This window comes from Ctenopharyngodon idella, chromosome 10 (assembly GCF_019924925.1).
Source record: "Ctenopharyngodon idella isolate HZGC_01 chromosome 10, HZGC01, whole genome shotgun sequence".
In the NCBI taxonomy this organism is placed as follows: Eukaryota; Metazoa; Chordata; class Actinopteri; order Cypriniformes; family Xenocyprididae; genus Ctenopharyngodon; species Ctenopharyngodon idella.
Window position 1 is genome coordinate 34,444,675 of NC_067229.1, and position 20,959 is coordinate 34,465,633.

At 36.9% G+C, this 20,959-nt stretch overlaps 2 protein-coding genes across 5 annotated transcripts in view; one reads left to right on the plus strand and one right to left on the minus strand.

The window, feature by feature from the left end:
- The window catches only part of cadm2a (cell adhesion molecule 2a), a 477,303-nt gene that overhangs the window by 102,403 nt on the left and 353,941 nt on the right, over nt 1-20,959 (minus strand). The window lies entirely within an intron of this gene.
- On the plus strand, nt 2,724-8,546 carry LOC127519933 (CD209 antigen-like protein C). 2 transcript variants are annotated; one of them, XR_007931981.1, is made up of 6 exons: nt 2,724-4,479; nt 4,574-4,912; nt 5,099-5,226; nt 5,367-5,473; nt 5,581-7,784; nt 7,880-8,546. XR_007931981.1 is itself a non-coding variant. In XM_051907573.1 (5 exons), exons 1-5 carry the CDS (start codon nt 4,308-4,310, stop codon nt 5,753-5,755), a joined length of 921 nt encoding a protein of 306 aa, XP_051763533.1. In that variant the 5' UTR covers nt 2,724-4,307; the 3' UTR covers nt 5,756-8,546. The 2 variants fall into 2 exon arrangements, 1 of the variants encoding a protein (XP_051763533.1); XM_051907573.1 differs by having other exon boundaries at nt 5,581-8,546.

Consider the following 20,959-nt stretch of genomic DNA (forward strand, 5'->3'; position numbering starts at 1 on the left):
ATCGCGTTAGTTGAGTTCTACACCTTAAGGCCGGAACACACCAAGCCGACGCCGACGAACTAGTGGTGACGAAAGCAGACTGCGGGGTTGGCTCACGTCGGCAGTGTCTGTGTCCAAAGTTGCCCTGACACACCAAACCGACGCTCGACACCCGACGGCCAAGTAGCACGTCCGTTCTGCGCCTGCGCAAGATGAAATGCCTTTCCGTACCAGCAGGTGGCAGTAGCTGAACAGCCAATCAGAATGATCAGATGGCCCGATGGGCCATCGGGTGTCGACGCCAATTCAACATTTCGATTTGGCCGGAAAAAAAGCCGACGAGGACCAACTTCAGCCGCAGAACACACTGAGAAAACTTAGTCGGCCGACAAACAAAAACTGCCCGACGGCCAACCGTCGGCTTGGTGTGTTCCGGCCTTTATGGGCGCCGCCATGTTAGTTTGTGCCGCAGGTTCTGTTAGATTTACAACACGTGAATTCATCCACTTCTCCCAAAATACATGAAAGTAAGCAAGCTGGTGAACTGGGGAAGAATAGAGTAAACTTTAAAGTTACTTACACAATGTGTATCTGATATGAATAAACGTGTCGTCTAATTATAATGGAAAGAATTGTTATTGCCACTTCTATAGACATCAGTGTGTATTATACAAACTCTAGATGTTTTGTTTTGTTTGTACTTATGTGTATTTAAACATCTGAAACCTAAAATAAACATTATGTGGTTGAAAACACTGCATATTTGTGATATATGAAAAGTGCTGTGCACGTCCGTCTCTGGTTTAGCGCCAGCCAAGCGCGCAAGCACATTTGAATTTGGCAGTTGATCACGTGATGCACTGAACGTTCTAATCACACCGGTGTGATCATACACTCCTGGGGCCAGCCAAGACTGATCACACTGGTGTGATCGTACGCGTCAAAGGGTTAACCACCAATTTGAAAGTCCAGAAAGGTACAAAAGACATCGTTAAAATAGTCCACATGACTGGAGTGGTTCAGCCTTACTTTTATGAAGCGACGAGAATTTTGTGCGCAAATAAAAAACAAAAATAACGTATAAATATATGTTCAGCATTTCCAGGTTCAGAACACCGACTCATTATTGGCCGACTCCTGCGTCAGCATCACACGCATGCATCGTGCTGCTCACGTGAATAGCATCGGCCAATACTGAGCTGGCGTTCTGACGTAGAACCTGGAAGCGCTGAACGTAAGCAGGGTAGAAGAATGACACAGAAGAGAAGACATTGTTGAATAAAGTCGTTATTTTTGTTTTGTTTAGTTATTCTTGTCACTTCATAAAATTTAAGTTGAAACACTGCAGTCACGTCGACTATTTTAACGATGTCTTTAGTACCTTTCTGGACCTTGAAAGTGGTGGTTAAATAGCTGTCTATGGATGAGTCAGACAGCTACTGGATTTCATCAAAAATATCTTAATTTGTGTTCCTAAGATGAATAAGATCTTATGGGTACTTAATAACAGAATTTTCATTTTTTGGTGAACTAACCCTTTAACCGTAATCACAACTGATAGTACTAACAAAAGAAAACATAAGAAAAAACGCATTCGCTGAAGCAACCGAGCTATTTTACCTTATTTCTACATGACTCTTTTGTCGAAATGTGTCTTACGAGACTCATAACTGAGCATTCCACATGGGAAGTGCAACGTTTTATCAGGCGAGCTACCGAGCAAGTTTAACATTTCAGAAAAGCCATACATATAGAGCTGGATATGTGATGCAAATGTTAAAATGTATTACTTTACAAACCATGGACTATGCTAAAAGTGTTTTGAGGAGATAACATAGTATTGTGCAAAGAACTGCACAAAAATAAGTATTCATTAAACGATAATTTGCCCCTATAATCATAATTTGTGTGAAAAAGAATAAAAGTTTTGGCTGTTTTACAGCCTCTAGCATTCATTTCAGCTGGAAACTGCTGTGAATTGTATGCAGCCTATTGTATGTATAGGCACGTTTTTGGAGTTTTGCTACAATTTTGGTGGATAATTTGCCACAAATATCTGGGTAAAGAGGTTATGCCATATGTTAATGTTCACAGGTAAAACGCACTATGTTATCAGATGTATGAGAGTTGAAAAATCTGTTCTGAGAAACACTAATGGAGACACACTGAGAGAAAGTAAACTAAAGCTGCGATGAGAGTTCAAAATAATTAATATAGGGAATAAAATGTGTCTCTTGCATTGAGTCCAAACAGAAGCCACAGCCGTAACAATGATGGATGGCTGCCTGCACCCTTGGCATTTCACATCAGCATAAAGCTCCCACATTACACGTGCACACGGACCCGCTGGGAATGTGAGACTCCCTCTTGGGGCCCTGCTAAAGAGAGCCTGTCTCATCACTTATGTGAAACGCTCTCTCTGGTTGTGTAAAAAAAGAATGGGAAATAAAGCTGAGGCCTAATCAAGGACCCTCATCAGTGGAGCCGGTGGCATTTTTCCTGCTTTCGCCAAACGAAACAAACTCAATTACCATTAGAAAGCTGCCCCTCTAATGCGGGCGAACAATGGCAGGAGCTTGATGGATCCGTGCGGACTGTTAGCGTCTGCCTTCCTACACCAGTCACTCAAACTTCAGCGTGCGGGCCTTCTAATGGCCGCGATAACGGTGACTCATTACGATGTCATATCCTTCATGCCTGACTTCTTGTCAACCCAGACAAAGACCTGATACACACTCCGGGGTAGCAGCCAATCAAAATGTTGGAAAATAAGCAGGGGCCATTTTAAATTTTCTCTCTGTATAGACGCTCTGTAAAGCGTTTGAGATTGACTGACAGTGAAAAAGTGTGGGAAAGGACACTGAATGTATAATTTAGAATATATAACACCTCACCTCTTAGATTCAACATTCCGTTGCTTTTTGGTACTGAATGGTAGATGTGACAAATCCTCTTAAGATCATTTTTTTTACTATTAGAAAAATGCTGTATGAGTAATAGAGAGTCCGTATCATTTGTAAACAATTGGTCTGTTGCGTACATTGTTCATAGTGCCAAGATCAACTTCCTCTAATTCGTGGTTCATTGCACAAAGTTACAATGTATGCTAATACTAGTGAAAAGGGGAAGCTGCATTTCTAATACCTTTATATTTTCATGAAATAACCTAAATAACATTGTTTTTTTGTTTTTTTTTTGGTCTGTATAAAAAGCATTAAAAAATTGGTCAAACAAAACAAAGCTTTAAACCAACCAAAAACACATAGTTCTTATTTATATACGTTTTACTTAACAGATTAATAATACGATTTTTCACAGTATATCTACTTAAGAGACATATAACCCATATGGAGGTGATGACTGAAGCAAAGAGTGCATTTTCAGGAAGATTACCTTTAACGACTGGGAAGTGTAGAACAATGCTTTTCAGTGACATGCTAATTGTTGGGCCTGTCTTTTGCATACAAACATAATGGACCACAAAATGACTTCTGTCACGTCGCTTCAGTTGCTCCGACAATTAAAACCTCAGGTGGGAGAAATTGCTCTGAGAGACGAAGAGAAAGTAAATGACAGAGAGGAGGGAAAAGTTGTTTAGCAACATAATAGTTTTAGCTGGCTTGCCTGCTGAGTTTGGCTTTTCTGAAGTCTCAGAACAAAGCAACCATGATGAAGCATCTTGACAGCTGGTAGTTAGAACCATTCTCTAATATAGAAGAATGTCTGACACTTTGTGCGTTTCTATATCTACTTGATTTAAATGAACCCATGAGTCACATGGCATTGAGCAATTGAATAAAAGAGAAATTAAGAGCATTTGCTTCCCCAAAATTATCATTTGAGTTCATAGAGTCTTCTGTGCAATGATCATCTGACAATGAAATGAGAAATTGTGAAGTTTGCAAAGTATTTTTTCCCCCGATACTGATAAAAAAAAAAAAAAGAGAGAGATACATAACCTCACAACATAATCATTATTTCAGAGTTTTAAATATATATTCAGGCTTCTCATGAGATCTCATGAAATGTGAGATCTCATGAGAAGTAGTGTGATGCTAACATAAAAAAAATGCTGCATAGTCACACTTAAAATGTCACAGCTTTAAGTTCACCAATCCCATCGCAGAATATTGTGACATTTGTGTTCCTACATGTAAGTTCCTTTTTGCATAAATACATGAAATATTACCATAGACAGACATCACGAGTACAAAAGAAAAAAAAAATTCCACCTCAGGGGAGATATTAGTACGTTTTGTAGCTTTGTTTAATCCTTCACATTCACGGTTTGTAGTTAGAAGGTTGTAGTAATCCCAACTGCACTGGAAATGTCTGGGCTTGTGAATGATGGTATGGATAAAGGTTCGATGATGGAATCAGAAGACAGAATAGAGAAGACAGTTGATATCTACGTAAGTGCTGAGGCTGTAAGAGACATGAAACATAAGAAAGACACAGAGGACTTTAACACATCGAAAACCCAAACCCCTCAACACACAGGTAACTGAGATTAACTGCTAATACATTTACTCACAATAGTTGATGTATACTGATCATGACAAAAATAGACTAGCATAATGTATGTTATTTTCAGGAAGTGATTCTGTGAGGATCAGAAGCTCCAGAGCAGCTCTAGTGTGTTTGGTGCTGCTGTGTGTTCTTCTGCTGACTGCAGTCATAGTGCTGTGTGTCCAACTCTTTACAAACAACAGCACAAACTACACAGAAGAGACACACCAGCTACTAACTAACATCACCAACCTCACAGATGAGAGAGACCAGCTACTAAACAAGATTACCAACATCACAGAAGAGAGAAATGAGCTACTAACCAACAATACCAACCTGACAAAGGAGAGAGATGAGCTAAAAATAAAAAATAAAAATCTGATCAATGAAAAAGACCAGCTAAGAAACACACTTCAGATTTTTGGTAAAGTTTCTTTAGTCTATGTAGTCATTTTCTATACAGCAGACATTTTTAAAGCATGATAGAGTTGGATTGTGCTCTCAGTAACATTCAGTGTACACAATCTATCTATACTATCTGTTATAAGTTACAGATAAGTTAGTGTAAATAGGAATAAATATCTAACATCTTAACTTGTTCTGTTAACAGATAAATTGACGACTTATAAATTCAGTTTTTACTACATATCCAATGAGACGAAGAGCTGGAATGAGAGCAGAAGATACTGTACAGAGAAAGGAGCAGATCTGGTCATCATAAACAACAGCGATGAACAAGTGAGTGAGAGAAATACACAAATGTGTGTGAGATTGGGTGTGTGTGTGTTTAAACTGTGTAGCAGGTAAATGAGAGATGGTCAGATGAAATGTGTGTATTGTCTGTTTATGATAAATGTGCAACTGTTTCATCTGCTCAGGATTTTGTTAATCACATGTCTGGTGCTGCTGTAGTCTGGATTGGTCTGACTGACAGTGATGTGGAGGGCAGATGGAAATGGGTTGATGGCACCAACATGACCTCTGGGTGAGAAATAACTGAACTAAACTAATTTATAATAAATGATTCTCACAGTCAGCATCATATCACACAGAAAGCAGCACTGAACATCTAATGCTGATCTGTATTTTCAGGTTCTGGGAGTCACGTTCTAATGAGCCTAATGGAGGTACAAGCGAGAACTGTGCTGTGACTGTGGATAAACAAAACAAAGAATGGCCAAACCATTCCGGGTGGATTGATGTTCAATGTAATAAAATTTTTCAATGGATCTGTGAGAAGAATATTTCAAAACTCATAATGCCATAGGAACATCACACACTTTCCCCCCCCCACAAGTTTAACAGTACAAACCTTTTGTAATAATTGGTAGATCATTTAATCTTTCCTGCCAGTCTTGTCTTGTATTTTGATTTTTCTAGTTTTTATTTGTTCTTTTTTTTCTTTTTTACTCTAGTCAAGGTCCAGTCTTTATTTTTGCTCTTGTTCTCCCAAGCCTTATTTTTGGGTTCTCTCTTGATTTTGTTGCTATCTAGTCTTTTAATTATTTTTTTCTCTCTAGTTCCCTGCAATGTTGCAGTCTTGTTTTTTTTTTTTTTGTTTTGTTTGTTTTTTTGTTTTGTTTAAAGTTCCAGTTATTCATTTATTGATTTTTTCTTTTGTTTATTACTTTTATTTTCTCTTGCAAACTCCAGTTATATTTTTAGTTTCTTTTGTTTTCTTTTGTCATATATTTTTCCAGTTTTTTATTTGTTCATTTTTATAATCTTTTGTTGATTGTTGTTGTCTTGTCCTGTTGTGTCTTCTCTTATGTTGGTTCCTACCCCGCTTCCTGTTCCTCTATGGTCATTTACTGGCAGCTAGTCTGATGCTATGTCAGCTTCCCTCAGCTGCCTTGTCTCTATCATTGGTCATCGTGTCTGGTGCAGTCTCACTCCTGACCAGCCTGTTGCCCCATTGTGTGTCCTGCCCATACTGTTTGGACTGTTTCACCCCTCAATTAGCTTCTTGTGCCTGGTGTACCATCCTGTCAATAAATCTTGTCATCACTCATCTCTGTGTTTGGGTCCTCTCTCACTCAAAGCCCTGACAAAAAAACATCTATTTGTTTTAAATACACACATCTAAAACATTTAAAAATTTCTACATTTTATAAGTAATTAACACTATGACAGAACACAAATGGAAATGTGTAAATTATATGGTAACCAAAAAAAAAAAAAAAAAAAAATTAAACAAAACAAAACAAAACAGACTTTATTTTTAACTTTAACATTTAAGTGTAGCTCAAATAGCTCGGTTTACACTAACTCCGCTCACCATTGTCTGGTTGGACTAGACAAGGGTTGTCCAGTCCAATGTCCTGCAGAGTTTAGCTCCAACCCCTTTGAAACACACCTGAACCAGTTAATCAAGGTGTTTTTCATAATAGAAACTTCCAGGCAGGTGTGTTGAGGAAATGAACCCATGAGTCACATGCCATTGAGCAACTGAGTAAGAGAAATTAAGAGCATTTTCGTCCCCAAAACTATAATTTGAATTCATCAAGTCTTCTGTGCTATACATACATATACATATATACACTATATTGCAAAATGTATTAGATTCAGGTGTTCCAATCACTTCCATGGCCACTACAAACATTTGTGAAAGAATAGGTCGCTCTCAGGAGCTCAGTGAATTCAAGCGTGGTACCGTGATAGGTTGCCACCTGTGCAATAAGTCCATTCGTGAAATTTCCTCACTACTTAATATTCCACGGTCAACTGTTAGTGGTATCATAATAAAGTGGATTTATTCATAAATAAATAAAAAATGTGCCTCCTCATATCAGAACACCACTGCACGCCACTGGTATATATATATATATATATATATATATATATATATATGTGTATCATACATTCGCTAATAAAAGGTGCCGAACAGCCACACTAAAAATGTCACTGTTTCAAATTCATCAATCCCATTGCAGAATTCTGTGACATTTGTGTTAACTTCCCAATGTTGCAGGTTCCTTTTTTTATAAATACATGAAATATTACCAGAGACAGCAGGAGTACAAAAAATCCATCTCGGACAGATATAAGTTAGTTTAGATGAACTTAAAGCTCTGTTTAATCCTTCACATTTACGGTTAATAGTTAAAAAGCTGTAGTCATCCAAATGGAAATGTCTGGGCTTGTGAATGATGGTATGGATAAAGATTCGATGATGGAATCAGAAGACAGAATAGAGAAGAAAGTTAACATCAGTGCTGAGGCTGTAAGAGACATGAAACATAAGAAAGACACAGAGGACTTTAACACGTTGAAAACCCAAACACCTCAACACACAGGTAACTGAGATTAACTGCTAATACATTTAGTCTAAAAAGTTGTTATAAATTGTTCTAAATGAAGAAGAAAATAGACTAATGGCTGTCATTTTCAGAAAGTGATTCTGTGATGAACAGAAGCTCCAGAGCAGCTCTAGTGTGTTTGGTGCTGTTGTGTGTTCTTCTGCTGACTGCAGTCATAGTGATGGGTGTCTACATCCATACAAAGAGCACAAACTACACAGATGAGAGAGACCAGCAAACATCCAAGAATGAAAACCTGATCAATGAGAGAGTCCAGCTAATATTCAAGAACAAAAACCTGACCAATGAGAGAGACCAGCTAATATTCAAAAACAAAAACCTGACCAATGAGAGAGACCAGATAATATTCAAGAATGAAAACCTGACCAATGAGAGAGACCAGCTAATATTCAAAAACAAAAACCTGACCAATGAGAGAGACCAGATAATATTCAAGAATGAAAACCTGATCAATGAGAGAGACCAGATAATATTCAAGAACAAAAACCTGACCAATGAGAGAGACCAGATAATATTCAAGAATGAAAACCTGACCAATGAGAGAGACCAGCTAATATTCAAAAACAAAAACCTGACCAATGAGAGAGACCAGATAATATTCAAGAATGAAAACCTGACCAATGAGAGAGACCAGCTAATATTCAAAAACAAAAACCTGACCAATGAGAGAGACCAGATAATATTCAAGAATGAAAACCTGATCAATGAGAGAGACCAGATAATATTCAAGAACAAAAACCTGACCAATGCTAGAGACCAGCTAAGAAATGAACTTCAGATTTGTGGTAAATTTCTTTATGCAGTTATTTGCTATAAGCAGATATGTTTAAAATATGATGGAGTGTGATTGTGCTCTCAGTAACTTTCAGTGTACACAGTCTACTGTATCTATACTATTTGTTATATAAGTTACAGACAGGTGAGTATAAATGGGGATTAAAAGCTAATATCTGAACTTGTTCTGTTAACAGCTGAATGGACTTGCTATCAATCCAGTTTTAACTACATATCCAAAGAGAAGAAGAACTGGACTGAGAGCAGAAGATACTGTACAGAGAAAGGAGCAGATCTGATCATCATAAACAACAGAGAGGAACAAGTGAGTGAGTGAGTGAGTGAGAGAGAGAGAGAGTTTTCAACACACTTTATTTAAATCATTACAAAGTCATCAAAACAACAAATTACATTATCCAAAAAATGAGGTGCAAAAGACCAAAAGCTTATTGCAACATGGTAGTAAAGATCAACATTTCTTCTAAAACTGTACAAATAGCTTCACTAAAACACCATTCATGCAAAAAACTTTCTAAATCATTCATCATTTTATAAAACTTAAAATCAAGCATAACCCTTGCTTTTACCAGATTTTTAAAAACAATAACCACATGTTGTCCTTCTCTAACCTCTATTTTGTTTTTCCTGGTTATGTAAACAGCAAATTTGGCTTGCCCAATTAAAAAATTCAACAATTGACTTTTTATTCTTTGCACCACACTATACTTGGGGCCAAGAATAAAAGTCTCAGAAAAAAAAAGTCTCCCCAAAATTCATGAAAAGAACATCAAGAAAACAAAACAAATCATACAATCTCGACCATTCTAAAAAACAGTGAAAAAAAAATCTCCCTAACTTTACAAAAAGGACAATCACTTGATATATTGGGATTAATAACACTCACAAATGCATTTACAGCAACTGCGCCATGTAATACTCCATTGAAAACTGTCCATTTTTCAGTTGGTGGTTTGTATGAAACTTTCCAAACAGGTTTAACTTCATCATCTAGTCCCAATTTCTCTCTCCACAATGTGTCAGTACGTTCTTTTAAAGTTGCGTTATTTAAAACTTTTACAAGACATTTATATAAAACTTTACATTGAACATACTGCAAACTTAAATCTTCTAGCCCTCTCAGGTCCAGAAAAGGTCCAGACAGTCCTTTGAGATTGGGACTAAAAAAAAAAAAAATACTTGGAAAGGGATCTGTATTATTAGTTTTTCATAAAAGTCAGTTAACATATTATTTTCTTCCTCTGTGAGTTTCTGTTTTAAAAATGTCCAGTACTTTTTCTACTTGCCGTACCGACAGCACACCTAGATGTGAGGCCAAGGATTGAGCATTTTTAAAACAGGGCCAGCAACATCCAACAAATGATGCAGTTTTAATGTCTTAGTGGAAACTAAACAATGAAGCAGTCCAGGTGTAAATTCACAAAGTAACATCAAACCGAGCTCCATGTACAAGAGGTTCCTCCGGCCAGACTATAATTGAGCACAGACAGCAAGTCACTCCCCAGTACTGACAAAAGTTTTATCAGTTATCTAGGGTCCTTCTTTTAACTTTGAGGAGCTCAATATGTCCTTGATTTCCTGTGGACTCTACCAAAGTCTGAAGTTCCACTATTTCAATCTCTAGGGTTTTCAATGATTGGGAATTTCCTTGGACACTTTAAGAGTGATGGCACAGTTGCTGTATCTCTTTTTTCCATGATCTCACCATTGCTGTAGGGAACTAAAATCTTTTTTCCTAGAACTAAACTGTTTCCAAAAGAAAAACTCAAAAACATTAAAATGGTATAAAACAATAGAACCTATCCAATCTAGCCACAGAAATACAATTCTCTCTTGTTTGAGCCCATGTGTACTGCCATGGTTCTTTATATAAATTTCTCCATATATCATACAAATCATGCTATGAGCTTTCTTATAGCATGTTGAGACACTAGATGTGGCTCTTTATGGTTCCTGTCCATTGTATCATTCACTGTACAATTAAAATCCCCTCCAATAAACATGAACTCCTCCACTTTACAGTTTGACAAAATATTACTTAATCAAAAAGAACAGTTCTTTCAGGACAAACAACAGGAGCATACACATTTATAAAAACTAAAACCATTTTTTCAAACTTTGCTGTTATTTTCTTTAGATGTCCCTCAACAAAGTGTTCTATCTCATATGAGACTGGTTTAATTCTTTTTTCTAAAAAGTACAGCTGAGTCACCACTACAGTGATTTTTGTGGCTTAAAATAACTAACCCATCCCATTCCATTAAACAGTCATTCTCATTAAAAACATCACTATGAGTTTCCTGGACCAGATTTACATCAATTTTCTTTTGTTTAGTCAGATCATAAAGAATTGCTCTCTTCTTGCTGTCTCATGCACCATTTAAATTAAGTGTGCCCAATCTTATCCTACTCATATAGGCTCATATTCGTCCAGACGGATCCGACGTTTTCGGAGCCTGAATCTGCTATTTTTTTAAAATCTGCAAACGACGCCCTTGCATTTTCGTGTGTACCGCCAATCCGTATATTTTGTGATACGGTGATGTCACCACCCCAGGTATCGACCCTAGTCAGACACCGCTATGTAACGTAACAGCAACAACAACAACAATAGCGGACTACATGCTTGTGTTCGTGATGCAGAAGCTACCGAGCCTATTAGCTTTACTAAAATAAAACTTTATATCTAAGCTTTACTAAGGTTGTCGGTGTTTATATACACTTTGATCTTCTGTCATGTCAACATCCAGAGCATCTTCTAATAAGGCCTGCTCACTGGCCTCAGAAACACCACCTTCATGCACCTTTTCGTTTGCGGCCACACTCTCATTTTTATTACCTCCACGATCGCCAATTCCATTGTTATCAATACAAGACACTTTATCACTCATTTGTGCATGATCTGTCAAGCTAACCGCTTCGCCCGCATTGTGATTCTGATCTGCACTCTTCTCAGGGCACATGCGTATCACGTGACCCTCTTATCTACAACCAAAACACCTCTTCGACTCTGAGGTAGCAAAAATAACATAATCAAAATCATCAATCCTAAACTTCATGGCTAGATTAAGCTCTTCACTTTGATTATTTAAGATCATACACACCCTTTCAATCACTTCGTCTTTAATAAACGGCGGGACATTTGACAATATTACTCTTTTCGCTGGTTGCACTAGAGGCATGACCGGAGTAAGAGAATCATTCACAACAATCCCGGTCTTTACGACTTCATTCACTTTATCAACACTGATCAAAAACATCACTATTGCGCTATTCTTCTAGATGCAGAAAGAATGCAATCATGACCAACAACAGCAGCAACAGCGATGACACAGTCCTCAACTGAGCAACGCTACACAGGCACGACCTTAACGCTGCATTCACACGGGGCATCAGCGTCAACGCTTGACGAAGGGCATGTCTGAAGCTTGTGTTGACGCGACCGTTACAGTGATAACAGCCAATCACATTACTTTCCGGTGTTGCATGAACACAATTGGCTGAAAAGTTGAGAAATCTTCAACTTCTGTCGCAAGCAACAACCCATAATTCAGTTCGGCAACACATGACGTCAACCATTCAAAGTAAATGAGAAGCATTAACGCCGACGCCCCGTGTGAATGCAGCGTGATGCCATGGCGGCGTGTTAAACTTTCCAAACTTGCGTGCTGAGACGCCGCCATAGCGATCAGTGCACACTAACCGATGACGCTCCTCACAAGCACCCACAAGCTTTTTCTCTATCTACCTAAACAGCAGAACCACGAAAGATAGATAAAAAGATACTCACTGACGCCATAGAGCTCACTCCAACACACTCCATGCACTCACCTCCAGCATGCACGAGAGAGAGAGAGAGAGTTTATAGTGTGTAGCAGCTAAATGAGAAATGGTCAAATTAAATATGTCGATTGTCTGTTTATGAAATAAATGTGCAACTGTTTGATCTGCTCAGGATTTTGTCTGGTGCTGCTGTAGTCTGGATTGGTCTGACTGACAGTGATGTGGAGGACACATGGAAATGGGTTGATGGCAGCACACTGACCTCTGGGTGAGAAATCACTGAACTGAACTGATTAATATCTAATAAATGACTCTCAAAGCAGTTCTAAACATCGAATGCTAATCTGTAGTTTCAGGTTCTGGGCGTCTGGAGAGCCTGGTGGAGATAGAACAGAGAACTGTGTTGTGACTGTGGCTGTGCCTATACTCCAAGACTGGCAAAATTTAATAGGATGGCATGATGCTGCATGTAATAAAGCTTTGCAATGGATCTGTGAGAAGAGAATTTCACAACTCTTACTGCCATAGGAACATCATACATTTTTTTTTACATAAATTTAACAGTACAAAACTTCTGTAATAATTGATTATCATCTAAAGCAGTGTTTTTCAACCTTGTTCTGGAGGACGCTCACCATTGCACATTTTGAATGTCTCCTTTGTCAGACACCATTTCATGTCCTGGAGTTTTTTTTTAATGAGCTGATGAGTTGAGTCAAGGTGTGTTTAATTATGGAAACATACAAAATGTGTAAAATGGGACTCCAGAAGTGTGTTCCATTTGATCAGAAATGACTTGCGAGTGCCTTCTGATTGATTGATCATCTAGTCTTTCCTGCCAGTCTAGTCTTGTATTTTGATTTTTCTAGTTTTTATTTGTCCGTTTTTTTTCTTTTTACTCTATTCATGTTCCAGTCTTTATTTTTGCTCTCTATTCTGCCATATCATGTGAGATTCGAGTCCGAAGGAAGTGAACATCTTCAAATAATATTTGTACATTATTCAGTTCTACATCACCAATCATTGCACATCACTTCAGTACTTTAGAGAAGATTGAATAAAATACAGATGTTAAAAATAAGTCGAAGCTGCGGCATTATTGAGTTCATTCAGTCCCAGGTGTGGCTTCTACATGTTCACTGGTATAAAGTCTGTGAGACATGATATTACAATACAAATATCATGATTATGGTTAAATAAGATAAAATACCTATCCGCTCTAATATTACAAAATTACATGCTATTATATATTAAACGTCGCAACAGACTTTTATCTCTTTATCTCGTTTTAAACGGAGCAATCAAATTAAATTAATAATGCATTTCAATTTAAATAAGTACACTTGGATGTATTATATTATATACATATGCCTATTACACAAATGTACAGTATGGTAGTATATTTATTTACAGAAGTATATTATGGCATCAAACCTTAAACTCCTCTAATATGTATGACTCAAGTGTCGTCTACATTTCATTACGTTGCAGGGTGTTCTGAATTAATGCATTTTGTTGAATGAAGTGCACTTCAATGGACTAGAGAGCAGTGAACACTGTGTAGGGACCCTATTAATTGTAATGCAGCTTAGGACCAGGGGCCGCTTGCATATACTGCTAAGACTAGTCTTACAAGTTAGTCATCAATTTTTTTTTCTTTAAGACTGTTCATAACTTTCTAAGTCAGTTACATAAAAAATTTAGATTTGTCTAATTTGATACCGAAAAGTAAGACTGATTACCCCTAACTATTTAAACAACTTATTTAAAGCTGCAGTCCGTAAGGTTTGCCTTTTTGTCGCCATCTCTGTTTGAAACCTGCAATTGTAGAATTATCATCTTTACGTGAGCTGTGCATCGGCACGGTTCCTCAAAGCAGATGAATTTAATGTTCGCTGTCAGTCTCCACATTGATGTGGATACTGTACTTTGGAATCACAGATTGTAGTCTTGGAAGAATTTTCACTGGAAAATCTCCTCTGAACAAGTAAAAAATCTGCCACTTTCTAACCAACTGAGAAAAACAAACAAACAACACACAAAAAAAAAAAAAAACGCATTTCAATAAATCGCGCTACCATTGGTGATTAAATCTAATGATCGCTTACCTCATATCACATCAAACTGTGCATATTATTATTATACTTTTTTCTCAAATTGTTAATGTTAACAACATCAGCATTGCATGACTTTGTGTATTTAGTGTGTATTAGTGTTACCTGTAGATTTAATTTCTGTACAGTCTAATCTCTAACATTAATTTGTCATACCATACAATCTGCCATTACAATGATAAGTTTAATTATTGCAGCTGCTGTGAGAAAAGTTTATAATAGGATCCATCACCTGCAGCATCCTCACATGATATATCCTACTAGCTGGGACTCCATCTTTATGTAAACAGACGTGACGTAATGACACAAAGAGGAATGGCGGCATGCTCGAATTTCCAGTGGAAACCCACCAGTACCACCTGAATTATAAAACATTATTACAAGCTTACCGTTGTGAATCAGGCTAAGGTAAGGAGATGGATCTGAACACTGGCTGGTTATGAACTTGCTCAAAAATTGATTTTGGATCATTTTTAACCAAAAAAAAAGTTACGGACTGCAGCTTTAAATTAAACATAAAATATTTAAAATCACACAAATGAGAATGATAATACAATAAAATTATAACTGTAAAATTATAAATAATAAAATTATTATGCGGTTACATGTCAAAATAACTCCAATATCATACACTAGAGTTGTGTGGGGTGGGGGTAAATAAAGCGCGATCTGCTGTGATGTCACAATCTTGTTGCATTGTGGTCTATGGATCTGCCTGAAGTTGAGGGGTCGAGGGTCTGTCCAAAAAAAAAAAAAAAACAAAACGAAGCTGAACGCACTTAAAAATGCCGGTGGGGATTCTTCTGAGGGGAAGTGCTTAGGGAAGTTCACAAGTGTATGTCTAAAAGTGGAGTTAAAGTTAGAGCTCAAGTCTTCAGGATAGTGACCTGAAGCATGACTAGACACCCCGATCTAAAGTAAATACAGTGCTTTACAAACATATGCTTTACCTTATAAACATTATTTATTTATTTTTTTGCCATAACCTGGTTGTCTGGAATTTTTCTTGGTGAGCTCATCCACAATTATGACACTGGGACAAAAATAAGCACAGACATACATACACAGATAGATACATATAAAAATATAGCTGCGAGCAGCAATCATCGGGGTTCAAGCACTTTAAGGCCTTTAAGCACATGTGTAAAAAGGTATTATATTTATATTGTATTATAGCATGTTAACTCCATTAATTAAACGTGCTTACTCATACATTTTGTTGCAGAAATGGATATTTGAAATCAATAATGAGGTAAGAAAATGCTGATTCCAGGTTTCCCCTTTAAAAATCATGATTTTCAGGTCTCAATGTAATTGTAGTGTTATATTACTGCAAAAACATACGTCAAGTGCACAAATGAAGTAGTAAACCTTGACAAAATGTGATTTGTAATGTTATTATAAGGATTTGTATAGTTTAAAGGGATTTTAAATGACAAAACCTTGAAACCTTGAGCTATATTAGTGGCCTTCTGCTGCCACCTGGTGGCACAAAATGACAGTGTCAGGCAATTTACTATAGAAAAAACATGGTTTTAAAAGTTTTTTGACAGTTATAGCGCCACCTATTGCGCGATCTCCCCCACTTTTTTTGGGTGTCCTCAGAGTGTGCCCATACATATGCGTGTTAATTTTGGTGAAAATATCTAATTTCGTTTTGAAGTTATAGACACTTACATATATGAGAGCATAAAAAATGACCCATGAGAGACTTTGATTGGAATTTTTTGCCACTTCCTATCAAAATTTTGACTTTTGGGCTATACCGTGTTGTAAACCAACTTAGGTTCAGTTTCCTACGGTTGTTTCGTCTCGATCGGACTAACGGTTTCGAAGATATTCGCAAATGTTTTTTAAGCACTAAATCACTACGTGGCACAAATCATAAAGCAAAACCTGGCAAGTCTAGTATCGATGGATTCGTCAAGGTTTCAGGAGTCTAAGGATGTGACTCCTGTGAAAATAAGTTGACCACACCCAGAGTTATATACATTTTCAGCTAAAACCATTAAAAAAATACGTTTTTAATAGTTTTTTAACAGTTATAGCGCCACCTATGTTCCGATCTCCATAAAAATTGGTGTGCTTCTTTAGAGTCATATGCTGCATGTGCTCACCTACATTCATGAAGTTCTGAGTTTTCATTTAGGGTTTATAGGCTTTTGGATATATTTAGCCACGCCCACCTTCTAAATGACCCTGTTATAGTGACCCAAAGGGTAAAGTTCAACTTTTTTTTTGATAATTATTGATCTAGAGAGTTCAGATAATTGTCCTGCACTAGATTCGTTCCGATCGGGCGAAAAACCTAGGACTAGTTCGCAAAAGTAGGTTTTTCACGTATTTGCGAATAATTAATGAACAATTTGATTGACAGCATTGGTTCTTGCGGCAAAGTTGTTTAGCATGAGGAGATCTATCAAATGATATGCATATTGTGTGGATCTGTGAAACACCACGTGATTACAGGGGGGTAAAATCTCGTTTGCGCCAACTAGTGGCCAATTTCTTTCAAAATTCTTACAGACCTCTAGGGCCATGAGTCAATCATGCACACCAAGTTTCATTCCGATCGGCCTCCGTTAACCTTGTCTAATAGGTGCTCAAACTTCATTTGCTGATGGCGGCCATGTTTTTTGAGATACGCTAATGTCCTCATAGACTATCATGCCCCGTTGGACCAAGACACTGCATGCCAAATTTCAAGTTGATCAGACAAACGGTTGCATAGTTATAGCTGTTTTCATGGTTTTTTTCCTTGTTATAGCGCCACCTAGTGGCCAATTGCCGCGATTTTTTTTATTGTGACCAACAATTTAGCCCCTACATATGTGTACCGAGTTTGGTGCAAATCTCTCATTTCGTTCTCGAGTTATAACCAAGGTTCTTGTTTAGTGCAGTGGCAAGATTAACAAATAAACAGACATCACCAGAACAAAACATTTCATTACAGTTTAGTAGTGATGACTTTATGAATTTCTTTACGGAGAAAATCGAAAGCATCAGAAATACAATTGTAAATGTACAACCGTTGACAGCGTTTTATGATTCAGCTTCAATTACTGCCCATCAAGAACAGTTGCAGTGCTTTACAACTATAGGATGGGAAGAGCTAAATAAACGTATCATTGCGTCTAAACCAACAACGTGTTTATTAGATCCAATACCCACTAAACTACTGAAAGAACTGTTACCTGTAGCAGAAGAGCCTCTTCTCAATATTATTAACTCGTCTTTATCTCTAGGTCATGTACCAAGACCGTTCAAGCTAGCAGTTATTAAGCCCTTCATTAGGAAACCACAATTAGATCCAAATGCAAATTACAGACCCATTTCAAATCTTCCATTTATGTCTAAAATACTAGAAAAAGTTGTATCTGCTCAATTGTGCTCCTTCTTGCAAAAAACGCTGTCTATGAAAGATTTCAGTCAGGATTCAGGTCTCATCATAGCACAGAAACTGCGCTCATTAAAATTACAAATGACTTACTTCTAGCTTATGACCAAGTCTGTATCTTAGTGTTACTTGATATTAGTGCTGCGTTTGACACTATAGATCATAAAATACTCCTAGATCGACTACAAAATTACACTGGTATTCAGGGACAGGCATTAAGGTGGTTTAGGTCGTACCTATCAGACCGTCACAATTTTGTCTATTTAAGCGAGGAAAAATCTAAGATAATGATAGTAAATTATGGAGTGCCGCAGGGATCCGTGTTAGGCCCTCTGCTATTTTCAATATATATGCTGCCACTTGGTAACATTATAAGAAAAAATTAGTTTCCACTGCTATGCTGATGATACTCAGTTATATATTTCATCACGACCGGATGAAATCTCCAAATTATCCAATCTGACAGAGTGTGTTAAAGAAGTAAAACATTGGATGACTAGTAATTTTCTTCTATTAAATTCAGATAAGACTGAAGTATTACTTATTGGACCTTGAAAACTTGTACACAGAATCTCTCAGACTACAACTTGCATTTAGAAGGATGTACTGTTACTCCATCCTTCGACAGTTAAAGACCTGGGTGTTATAATAGACAGCAACTTGTCCTTCGAAAATCATATTACAAAAACAGCCTTCTTCCACCTCAGAAACACTGCTAAGGTACGGAATGTTATCTATTTCTGATGCAGAAAAGTTAGTTCATGCATTCATGACGTCTAGACTAGATTACTGTAATGCATTACTAGCTGGTTGTCCTGCTTCCTCAATAAACAAGCTACAATTAGTACAAAATGCAGCTGCTAGAGTTCTTACCAGGTCAAGAAAATATGATCATATAACACCAATTTTATCATCTCTTCACTGGTTACCTGTTAAGTTCCGTATCGATTATAAAGTATTGCTAATAACCTACAAGGCTCTAAATGGTTTAGCTCCTGTGTACTTAACCGATTTTCTATTGCCCTACAATCCTTCACGCTCTTTAAGATCACAAAACTCTGGACTTCTGGTTGTACCTAGGATATCTAAGTCCACTAAAGGAGGGAGAGTGTTTTCACATTTGGCTCCTAAACTCTGGAATAGCCTTCCTGATAATGTTCGGGGCTCAGACTCGCTCACCCGGTTTAAATCTAGATTAAGACGCATCTCTTTAGCCAAGCATTCACATAATGCATCTCATATCAGATAAATTGCACACAACTATCTTTGTAAATGTTATGAACAGCAGCTACGTTAATTATTCTCCATTTGCTTTTCTGTTTTACCTCGAGACGCCCGTCCCGAGGTGACTAGAGAGTACATCAGCTTCAGTTTGGATCCAGCCTCTTAACCCTTATGGAAAGAAAATATATTTCCCTATATATGAATAATCAATATATTACATGATTTAACAGTATATTTGAAAATATACAGAAAAATATATTGCGTAAATATATTACATTATATTGAATAATACATAAGGAATTGCCATTTTTCATATATTGAAAAATATGTGATAATATATTTACTAATATATCATAATGTATGTAATTTTATATTCAGTAATATACTTCATAATATATAGATTTATATGTGATCAGATATGGTACTGCATGCATAATATATTGCAGATATATTTACTCATGCAGTATAAACACATATATGGTACAATATATTATGGAACACATTTCTTATATTTTATAATAATTTAAATTTTAAATGTTCCGTATTTTCAAGTTAGTTAACAAAAGCACACCTGCATGTACTAAAGTTTCAAAACACAGGAAATAGCACTTAATTTTAACATTTACTCTCCTTTAACAGTCAGAAGCAAAGCATGCTGGAAACTAGAAGTCAGTTGTAACCGCTGATTGTAATTCATTCCATGAATGTGTGTATATATGTGTACAATACATTCACATTTATATGGGAACATGTATGTGCAATGTATGTACACAATAAAGGGTAAGACTTTATGAATGTAATGCTATTTTTGTCTTCATTTATAAATATTTTGTATGTATCAATATATAGCCATACATGGTCAATGCATATATTGCAGTATATTGAAAAATATAAGCACTAGTTTCCCATATATGGAAATGTATTATGTAATATATCGCATTATATTTTGCAGTATATTCCCATATATTTTTGTTTCGTAAGGGAAGAAGACCTCAGATGACCACCAAGAGACAGCGCCAACTCCTGCGAGGACTTCAGATGACACAATGTCTGGATCAACATGAACATTCCCAAATTTCTATATATCCTAATTATTGTTAATATATAATACATTATTTCCAGGAGCTCATTGCTTCTACCTTCAATTAAACTGCTAACAGTGATTGTAAATTAAATTGCCTAAATTATTACATTATTAGCTAACTGCATTCTCTAAATTATAACATTGACATGCATTCTCTGTAAAGCTGCTTTGAAACGATATGTATCATGAAAAGCGCTATACAAATAAATGTGAATTGAATTTAATTGAATTGAATAGCCATTTTAGTAAAAGCGGCTCCGCCCACATCGTACATTTTGGTGCTCCTTAGCAACCGTGAATCAAAATTTCAACTTTTTCTTGATAATTATTGATATTCACACTCCAGAGAACATTTCTGCACTGGTTTGGTTCCGATCGGGCGAAAAACCTAGGACTAGCTCACAAAAGTAGGTTTTGGACAAAATTCAAAATGGCGGAAAATTTTCCCTACCGCAAATGAAATCGGAGATATACGTTTTGTCCATCTTGAGCCAAGGATTCCAATGATATAAGACACTTGTCAAATGGTCTAGGAGTTATTAGCGATTTTAAACTTTTGACTGTGTAGCGCCACCTATTGGCCGATTGGGGTCATACTCTGTCAACCTCTCCTCGATTTCTGACCTATCATCTGACAATGTTTCAAGTCTCTAGCCCTTACGGTTTGGGCTGCACGATCAGTTTTACGGCAGAATAATGATAATAAAAATCCTTACAAATACAATAGGGTTTCAGCACTTCGTGCTTTTGTTCCTTA